A 10,877-nucleotide genomic window follows, 5' to 3' on the forward strand; every position below is an offset into this window, starting at 1 on the left:
AAGATAGCATGGCAAAGTAACGACAAACAACCACTACATAGAAAGGGAGAGAGAGTGAGATAGATAGAGAGGCAGGACGGTAGGGAAGAGTACCAACAGCACAGACAATTGCCAAACTAAAGCAGACAAATGGAAAAAAACTACAAAAAGTATGCAATAGAAAGTACTAACCTAATTAGCCGAAAAGTACTGAAAATTAAGAGCCAAATTAGAAATGACAAGGAAGGATGTTAAGATCGGAAAAGAGGAGACACACACACACAAAAATCGTTATTAGAATCATGTTTAAATGTTGAAGTGGTTAGAATTGAATTAATTTAATTGTCACAATAATTGGCGTTAGAGGAAAACCTAATTTCGAACAAGTGGGACGACGAAAAAAGTTGACATTAATAACCAGGACTTTTTAGGGATTCTCATAACACTAAAACGCCCTCAAATCGAAAATTTCTTAAAGAATGCTGAAACTAACTAAAAGACCTTCAAAATGTGGATTTATTACAGGACTCGCAGACCATTTAAAAGGGCTTCAAAAAATGGATCTCTTAAAGGATGCTATAGCCAACTTAAAGACTTTCAAAGCGTGTATTTCTTAAATAATGTTAAGGCCAGCTAAAAGGCCTTCAAAACGTGGATTTTTTAAAGGATTCGAAGACCAACTAAAAGGCCTTTAAAACGTGGATTTATTAAAGGATTACAAGGCCAACGGAAAGCCCTTCAAAACGTGGAGTTATTAAATGATTCGATAGCCAACTAAAAGTCCTTCAAAAAGTGGATGTATAAAAGGATTCGATAGCCAACTGAAAGCCTTTCAAAACGTGGATTTATTAAATGATTCGATAGCCAACTAAAAGTCCTTCAAAAAGTGGATGTATAAAAGGATTCGATAGCCAACTGAAAGCCTTTCAAAACGTGGATTTATTAAAGGATTCGAAGGCAAACTGTAATCCTTTCAAAACATGTATTTATTAAAAGATTTGAAGGTTAACTGAAAGCCCTTCAAACGTGGATTTATTATAGGATTCGAAGACCAACTAAAAGGCCTTTAAAACGTGGATTTATTAAAGGATTCGAAGGCCAAAGGAAAGCCCTTCAAAACGTGGATTTATTAAAGGATTCGAAGACCAACTGAAATCCTTTTAAAACGTGGATTTATTAAGGGATTCGAATACCAACTAAAGGGCCTTCCAAACATGGATTTTTGAAGGATTGGAAAACCAATAAATAGGCCTTCAAAACGTGGATTTATTAAAGGATCGGGAGACCAATAAACAGGCCCTTAAAACGTGGATTTATTAAAGGATTCTAAGGCCAACTGAAAGCCCTTCAAAACGTGGATTTATTAAAGGATTCTAAGGCCAACGGAAAGCCCTTCAAAACGTGGATTTATTAAAGGATTCGAAGACCAACTAAAATCCCTTCTAAACGTGGATTTATTAAAGGATTCTAAGGCCAACTGAAAGGTCTTCAAAACGTGGATTTATTAAAGGATTCAAAGACCAACTTAAAAGCATTAAAAGGTGGACTTTTAAACGATTCAAAGAGCAACTTAAAAGCATTTAAAGGTGAACTTTTAAACGATTCGAAGACTAAGTAAATGGCCTTCAAAACGTGGATTTAATAAAGGATTCGAAGACCAACTAAAAGGCCTTTGAAATGTGGATTTATTAAATGATTCGAAGGCCAACTGAAAGCCCCTCAAAACGTGGATTTATTAAAGGATTCGATAGCCAACTGAAGGCCCTTCATAACGTGGATTTATTAAAGGATTCGAAGGCCAACTGAAAGCCCTTCAAAACGTGGATTTATTAAAAGATTCGAAGGCCAACTGAAATCCCTTCAAAACGTGGATTTCTTAAAGGATTCGAAGGCCAACTGAAATCCTTTCAAAACGTGGATTTATTAAAGGATTCGAAAACCAACTAAGAGGTAATATATTAAAGGATTCAAGGACCACCTAAAGGACCTTCCAAACGTCGATTTTTAAAGGATTAGAAGACCAACTAAAAGGCCTTTGAAATGTGGATTTATTAAAGGATTCGAAGGCCAACTGAAAGCCCTTCAAAACGTGGATTTATTAAAGGATTCGAAGACCAACTAAAAGACCTTTAAAAAGTGGATTTATTAAAGGATTTGAAGGTCAAATTGTAGCCCTTCAAAACGTGGATTTATTGAAGGATTCGAAGACCAACTAAAAGGCCATTAAAACGTGGATTTGTTTAAGGACTGGAAGACTAACAAAAAGGCCTTCAAAAAGTGGATTTATTAAAGGATTCGAAGACCTGTTAAAAGGCCTTCAAAACGTGGATTTATTAAAGGATTCGAAGGCCAACTGGAAGCCCTTCAGAACGTGGATTTATTAAAGGATTCGTTAGCCGACTGAAAGCCATTCAAAGCGAGGATTTATTAAAGGATTCGTTAGCCAACTGAAAGCCATTGAAAGCGTGGATTTATTAAAGGATTTGAAGGCCAACTGAAAGCCCTTCAAAACGTCGATTTATTAAATCATTAGAAGACCAACTAAAAGGCCTTCAAAACGGGACAATATTAAAGGATTCAAGGACCATCTAAAGGGCCCCCAAAACGTTGATTTATCAAAGGGATTAAGGGATTCGAAGATCGACTAACAGGCATTCAAAACGTGGATTTCTTAAAGGATTCGTTAGCCAACTGAAAGCCATTCAAAGCGTGGATTTATTCAAGGATTCGAAGGCCAACTGAAATCCCTTCAAAACGTGGATTTATTAAAGGATTCGAAGGCCAACTGAAAGCCCTTCTAAACGTCCATTTATTAAAGGATTCGAAGGTCAACTGAAAGCCCTTCAAAACGTCGATTTATTAAAGAATTTGAAGACCAACTAAAAGACCTTCAAAACGGGACAATATTAAAGGATTCAAGGACCATCTAAAGGGCCTTAAAAACGTTGATTTATCAAAGGGATTAAGGGATTCGAAGATCGACTTACAGGCATTCAAAACGTGGATTTCTTAAAGGATTATCCCACCAACTAAAAGTCCATCAAAATGTGCATTTATTAAAGGATTCGAAGACCAACTAAATGTCCTGCAAAATGTGGATTTATTAAAGATTTCGACGCTGTTATTTTATTAAAGAATTTATAAAAGACCTTTTTAAGGATATTTTTAAAGAATTCAAAGACCAACTAAAAGTCCTTCAAAATGTGGATTTATTAAATTATTCTAAGGCCAACAATAATTCCTTCAAAATGCGGTTTTAAAGGAATCGAAGTCGAAACAAATTCATTCAAAATATGGATTTTTTAAAGGATTCGAAGACCAACTAAAAGTCCTTTAAAACGTGGTTTTATTAAATGAATCGAAGTCGAACAAAAATTAATTCAAAACGTGGATTTTTTAAACGATTCGAAGTCAGACTAAAAGTAATTCAAAACGTGGATTTTTTAAACGATACGAAGTCAGACTAAAAGTTATTCAAAACGTGGATTTTTTAAACGATTCGAAGTCAGACTAAAAGTAATTCAAAACGTGGATTTTTTAAACGATTCGAAGTCAAAGTAAAAGTAATTCAAAACGTGGATTTTTTAAACGATTCGAAGTCAAAGTAAAAGTAATTCAAAACGTGAATTTTTTAAACGATTCGAAGTCAAACGTGGATTTTTTAAACGATTCGAAGTCAAAGTAAAAGTAATTCAAAACGTGGATTTTTTAAACGATTCGAAGTCAAAGTAAAAGTAATTCAAAACGTGGATTTTTTAAACGATTCGAAGTCAGACTAAAAGTAATTCAAAATTTAGATTTTTTAAAGGGTTCGAATTTGAACTACATGGCATTCAAACGTGGAAGTTTTTAGAAGTCGTTAAAATCGTTGATTTCTTATAGTATTCTCCGACCAACAAAATGACTTCAAAACGTTGATTTATTAAAGGATTCGACAAGCAACTAAAATATCTTCAAAATGTGAACTTATTGGCGGATTCGAAGGCCAACTAAAAGGTCTTCAAAATGCGGATTTATTTAAGTATACAAAGACCTACTAAAAGCCCATCAAAACTGCAGAGGTAGAGGTTATATGCCTTACATAAGACCGCTTTTCGGGGGTCGTACCCGACTCTTCTTTGGAGACTTTAATTATCATCATGAATATCGCTGACTGAGATTGAAAACTCTACGGTCAATGAGGACACCCCCATCAGAATTATAGAAGAGTGTCATAGTTCGCACAGACAAAACCATCGTGTCGTCTGGTCTGACAAATGACGTCACCTGGCAACCCGTCGTTCACTTCATCACCTCGGAATGCCGCACTATCATCAATCGAGGGTAAGGTAATTGGCCTAATTTCAGACAGTTCACCAATCATAACTTCAGAAAAGTAATGATGTTCGGGTAGCAGATAGCAAATGAGCGTGATGAGCGATATGAGCTACGGAGCGTATACTGTAGCAAAGGCTCTTGAGGTTATACTCCTCCTGAGCATCAGAAATATCAATCCAGTTGCTGATCATCAGCACAGGTTCCGTAACCAGCGCAGCACTACGCACAAGCCGTGCGATAGGATAGATTTATTGTTGCTTGGCTTATCAAAAGTTTTTCGTACTGTCATGTACTCCACACTGATAGAGGACATCGAGCCGTATGTGGAACTCAGGGGCAACTCAGCTGTATTGTGGAGGTGAGTAAAGGTGGAAATTGGAAGTGTCCTCCTTCTTCCCCGAGGATCCTATAATTATCATTTTTGTTTCATCGATATGAATCTTAAAATTATGACTGAAAAAGATTATAGGGAGATTGAATTGAAGCTTGGGTTCAGGAGAAGATTTGAATTTTAGGAAGATTGTGTTAAAGCTTGGGTTTATGAGGAAATTTGAATTAATATACCCTCATATACCTATGAGCAAAATCATCTTTCCAAACCGTTAACCAACACGTCGGAAGGCGAAAAAAAAACAAAAAATCCAGGAACTTAGGTATATGATACCCTACATCACTGTGAATATGTAAAATATATATAGGAAATATATATCAATTTGAACTGATTTCTATATAATATGGTACACTTATTACTAGACAAAAGTCCGTCAAACATTCCAAACTTCATCAAAATTGGACATATATAGGGTGTTTGATGCAGTAAATACGTCAAATCGGCAGAAAATATATATGGGAGCTATATCCAAATCTGAACCGATTTCGATGTAATTCAACACACTTATTTCTAGACCGACTTCAGTCACACATTCCAAATTTCATCAAAATCGGTCGCATATAGCGTGTTTGGTGCAGCAAATACGTCAAATCGGCTGAAAATATACATGGGAGCTATATCCAAATCTGCACCGATTTTGATATAATTTGGCACACTTCTTTCTAGACAGAGTTCAGTTACACAATCCAAATTTCATCAAAATCAGACGTATATAGCGTGTTTGCTGCAGCAAATACGTCAAATCGGCCAAAAATATATATGGGAGCTATATCCAAATCTAAATCGATTTTGATGTAACTTGGCACACTTATTTCTAGACTGAGTTCAGTCTCACATTCTAAATTTCATAAAAATCGGTCGTATATAGCGTGTTTGGTTCAGCAACTACGTCAAATCAGCCGAAAATATATATGGGAGCTATATCCAAATCTGAACCGATTTTGATATAATTTGGCACATTTATTTTTAGACTGAATTGAGTCACGCATTCCAAATTTCATCAAAATTGGACTGATATAGGGAGTTTGGTGCAGCAAATACGACAAATCGGCCGAAAATATATATGGGAGCTATATCCAAATCTGAACCGATTTCGATGTAATTTGGCACATTTATTTTTAGACTGAATTGAGTAACACATTCCATATTGCATCAAAATCGGACGTATATAGCGTGTTTGGTGCAGCAATTACGTCAAATCGGCTGAAAATATATATGGAAGCTATATCCAAATCTGAACCTATTTCAATATAATTTGGCACCCTTATTTCTATACCGAGTGTATTCGCACATTCCAAATTTAATCAAAATCGGTCGTATATAGCGTGTTTGGTGCAGCAAATACGTCAAATCGGGCGAAAATATATATGGGAGCTATATCCAAATCTGAACCGATTTCGATGGTATTTGGCACATTTATTTACAGACCGAATTCAGTCACATATTCTAAATTTCTTCAAAATCGGACGTATATAGCGTGTTTGGTGCAGCAAATACGTCAAATCGGCCGAAAATATATATGAGAGCTATATCCAAATCTGAACCGATTTTCACCAAAAGCAATAGCGTTCTTCCTATGGCTTAAAAAATTATTTTCCCCAATTCTCAGCTGAATCGGACAAAAAAATGCGACCTGTACGTTGCGAACAAAAATACACGGACACGGACATACATATGTAAATCGACTCAGAAAGTGATTAAATGTATATCCCCAAAAGGAACTATGGTTCCGTTTCGTTTCCTTTTGTATGTTACATACAAATGCACAAAGACACAGTGTGGCATAGGGCATAAAATTAAAAAATAAATTAAAAAAATTCAACCTCTTGGGTTCTGTTTTATTGCAACTTTTCTACCATAGGCCACAAGTAATTCATATTTCATGGCATATTTACACTCGTCCTCATTCTGATGATTTTCAGATATCATAAATTTGGTCATTATTTCAACAAAATCATCCATAAATTCTGATTGTTTTGAGGCGGGTATATAGTGCAGAATGCCACAGATGGATTTAAGATTTTCTAAAAACAATAGAACAAATTAACAAAAAAAAAAACTTCTTAAATATTTCACTTTTGTATTGTACATACCTTTAAAACTCTCTGCATTACCATAGTTAACAGTTCGTTGTTTTAATTCCACTTTGACATCCTTAAACCCCGCCTCTATCATTTGTTTGGCAAACTCACTTTGGGAATTTTCACAACCTTGCAGAGGGGATATACACTGCCTTACATTTGGTATGTATTTCGACCATTTACTGTTTAGCTTGATATATAGATACGTGTCAAATATTGTGTGGCTGGACATGAATATCAAGAGGCAATCACCACCTCCTTCGGGGCGTAAAAGATGGAAGATGTTATTCAAGGCGTTCCTATTTAAAAGAAAAGAAATTTATAAGATATTTTAAATTAATATTTTTGAAGTCTGATCTTACCTATGATCTTGCACCCAGTGCAGACACAACATGCTGGTAACATGATCAAATTGTCCCCTTAACTCCTTGGGTATTTGTTCCAGCCTTTTGGAAATATCCAATACTTGAAATTTCCATTTATTGTTATGACCATATAATTCCTTGGCATACTCCACCATATCTGGAGAGATATCGCTGCAAACCACTGTGCCATGATTTCTTGGAAGCCATGGAAATATATAGTCGTGTAGTACATCACCAGGACCAGAACCAACGTCCAGTAAAGTATCGCCATCCTTAAAATACCATTGCCAGCTTCTGGCATATTCTGAGATTATATTGCCAACATCTTGTTTAGCAGCTCGATGTGATTTGTGATATAAAGCGGGAGAATACATTTCTCAGACACTTGGGAGGTTTTGCATGTGAAATGCTTAACTGTCAATTTGCATGTGCGGTGAATTTATAACAGTAAAATAATATACACAACTTATTGATTAGAACAGGTTTCCAGAATATTTGTTTATACTCTACATGAAGTTAATGACAGGTATACTATGTTTTTATACATTGTGTAACACAACCTAGAACTGGTCACAGACGCTTAATTTTTCAAAATATTTTTATATATTTTTTTATTTTAGATTTTTATTCATATCTGGATGGTGTTATTAATCTCTCATAGAAGGTATAACAAGTTCGAAATGATCAATAAAATATTTTTTGTTATTTTTAAAAATTTTCAGGTTTTTGTGAACGTAAAGGGTTGTTATGTTAGGTTATTGAATTGTTTGGGCTCAATGGCCTGTTCTCTAGAAAGTTGATTCAAAATACTCAAATAATCATAAATACGTTAATAATATTTACAACATTCCATTGACAGATATGATTTACGGTTTTTTCCAACTTTGTCGATCGCTGGAGTACGAGGGCTGAACGATAACTATCTGGCCTAGCAATGATAACGCGAATATTTTCCATCAAAAATGGTTTTATTGTTTTCTTATGTAGTCTCCAGCATGATTTATACACTTTTTCGTGCCCTCAAACCTATTGGTGAAGCACATTTTCCACATCCAATTGACGTGCCCCACGGTTTTATTTTAGTCTAGTCTATGCATATGTTTATAATTCCCACGACTGTATCTATTTTATTATTTTTTGGTTTTTAGTACATTTATCTTAAACATTGCAATGTATGTTTAACATAAAACCGTTTAACTTAAAAAGTGTTTTTACCTATTTTTATTTTCTAGTTTTTAGTTTTTATTTCGCATTCTGTTTAATTCGTTTAGTGCTTCATTATTGCAAGGTTTCTTGCCCGTTATTTTATTGCAGTCCAACTCCTCTATACGTAGTCCCTGCAAAGATCTTACTCTACTAAGAGCCACGTAGGCTTGACCTTCTTCAAACAGTTTCGCACCTAAGTATACGACTGCGTGATCCACAGTGCTGCCCTGCATTTTATGTATTGTAGAAGCCCATGATAGTATTAAAGGCAACACACATCTGTGTGTATCGCTCCCGTTGTTTTGTTAACCTGGCTTCATATTCTTCAGGCGTTTCTGACGCTATCATCTGTGTGTATCGCTCACGTTGCTTGGTTAACCTGGCTTCATATTCTTCAGGCGTTTCTGACGCCGTCATGTGTGTATATCGCTGATGTTGCTTTTTTAACCTGGCCTCATATTGCTCAGGTGTTTTTGACGCTAATTGTTCCCGTCGTTTCTGTAATCGACTATTTCTATCACCTTCACTTTCTTTAGCTCGTTTTGCTTTATACTTTTCTTTCGCTTTTTGAAGCCTTCGTTTACGTTGTGTTGCAGTTTCTGTTTTATTTGTGTTTGTGTTTTTTATATTTTTTTTTTACCATTTTGTTCCCACGAGTAATGGACATTTAAACGGTCGACCCCCCCCAGAGGTCTAATAAAGGGGCAAAGCTATGTACAACAAGATGAGCCTGAGTCTTGAGGGGAAAACGCTAACGACATATCATTTTTATCCAACCTAATGAAATACAGTTCTCGGCGCGTTTTAACCTTTCACCTTAACTTGGGTGGTGTACCGCTAACGACGTATCATGTTTAGCCACCCTAACGCCATACAGTCCTTAACACGATAAAAAATGTTGACTTGGGTGGTGGATTCAGGCTGGATTAATCAGATACCTAAATTACAGATTCAATTTCTAAATTTAAATCTTAATTATACGCCATTTAGTGGCTGCGCCCATCTTAAATATTGAGGTTGTATAATGCACTGTATTCTTCTTGTCAAGCCCTTTTATTTGATACCCATATTGGTGGGATTGATACAAAATTGTTATCAGCCATTTGGTAGCGGCGGCCATCTTAGATTTCAATTTTGCATAGTAAATTGTATTCTACTTGTTGAGACCTTTCATTTGATACCCATGTTGATGGGATTGATAAAACCTAAGTTATCCGCCATTTTGTAGATGCCGCCATCTTGGATTTTAATTTTATATAGTACATTGTATTCTACTGATTGAGCACTTTCATTTGATACCCATATTGATGGGATTGATAAAACCTACGTTATCCGCCATTTTGTAGCGGCGGCCATCTTGAATTTATAATGATAATGAATAAACATAGTTGTCTTGTCACCAAAATCCAAAGTGTATACAAAATTTCAGATTAATCGGTTGACAGGAAGAGGGTGAAATTTGAATTACTAAATTTGACCCAAGAATAAATAAAACAAACGGGGTGAGCTAAATAAAACCATTTAAAAAATCGATGGCCACGCCTTTTTTTCTTGAACTGCTGGAATCAAATGAAGTCATTGGATCCCCAGTCAGGGCTATACGGCGGGTGTGAGAGCCCACATTGTCATGATTCAGAATGATTTGTCTTCTCTTGTTCATTTTTCGAATTTCTCAGGAGACTACAGGCAAACAAATTATAGTGTACCACTTTCGTTTGATTTGGCTCGCTTTCGAAGACCCAAACGGCCGATTCCTGCTTTGTTTCATGCTCCTAGACTCATGGTCTGTGACGATCTTATAAACGTCGTTTGAAGCACAGCGATCGATTTTATACACAACTAGCAAATGCCCGCTACTTCGTATGCGGAAAGGAAACGAAATATATATAAACAATATTTAATACGGGAATGGTGAATACTGGAGATTCTGTTGTACTAAGACCTATTTTTATTACCAATATTTTTTCGATTGTAGTCAGAATTTACCCCCCTTTTTTTTTGTAACTATTTTTTGTTCGTTCGTTTATATTCGTAATAATTTGGGCATCGATAGCTCAGCCCCTAGATAACATACAGATCTAATTCTTCGTAGACACGTTCTATATATAGTTAAGAATTCCTCATTCAAAAATCAGCGTTCCACATTTGCGCTAAGGCGAGTAAATCGATCTACAAAATTTGACAATTCGTGTGAGAACATAAAATTTTTTTACAAAAACAGAGGGTTAAAAGAAAAAATCTGCCGTATCGCATCCCTACACAGCTACCATATTTTTTATTTCGAATTTCCAAAACTACGTATCATATTGCAAATTTCAGATTTGACTCCTGGTTTTACCCCTTCACTAACACAGCATTCCCTTCCAGTACGAATTTCCAAACACTAAACTTTATCTCACCTCTTCACAACAACAATCACGCACATTCACAATTAAAGGTTCTAGCTTAAAAATCCATAAAAATCCACGTTTTCTTATATCCCCATATAACGGTACTTCTCGACTTAGTGTATTTTAAAAGAAGAACAACCCCCAGTTT

The 10,877-nt window shown here is 35.6% G+C and overlaps 1 protein-coding gene across 1 annotated transcript; it reads right to left on the reverse strand.

The window, feature by feature from the left end:
- Window positions 1-6,505: 6,505 nt before the first annotated feature.
- Window positions 6,506-7,533, reverse strand: LOC141392731 (juvenile hormone acid O-methyltransferase-like). The gene is made up of 3 exons (XM_073965615.1): window positions 7,131-7,533; window positions 6,781-7,067; window positions 6,506-6,711 (listed from the first exon to the last, which is right to left on the reverse strand). The coding sequence occupies exons 1-3, from the start codon at window positions 7,505-7,507 to the stop codon at window positions 6,506-6,508; spliced, it is 870 nt and encodes a 289-aa protein (XP_073821716.1). The 5' UTR covers window positions 7,508-7,533.
- Window positions 7,534-10,877: the final 3,344 nt, after the last annotated feature.

Source organism: Musca autumnalis, unplaced genomic scaffold (genome assembly GCF_047663935.1).
Source record: "Musca autumnalis isolate F117 unplaced genomic scaffold, ASM4766393v1 scaffold_2, whole genome shotgun sequence".
In the NCBI taxonomy this organism is placed as follows: Eukaryota; Metazoa; Arthropoda; class Insecta; order Diptera; family Muscidae; genus Musca; species Musca autumnalis.

Bases quoted from the DNA above. Each gene is read 5' to 3' on its own strand.
- LOC141392731 (XM_073965615.1), bottom strand. From the start codon at position 7,507: ATGTATTCTCCCGCTTTATATCACAAATCACATCGAGCTGCTAAACAA. The intron at 7,068-7,130 runs GTAAGATCAGAC...TCTTTTAAATAG, and splicing joins CACTGGGTGCAAGATCATAG to GAACGCCTTGAATAACATCT. The intron at 6,712-6,780 runs GTATGTACAATA...TATTGTTTTTAG, and splicing joins TAATGCAGAGAGTTTTAAAG to AAAATCTTAAATCCATCTGT.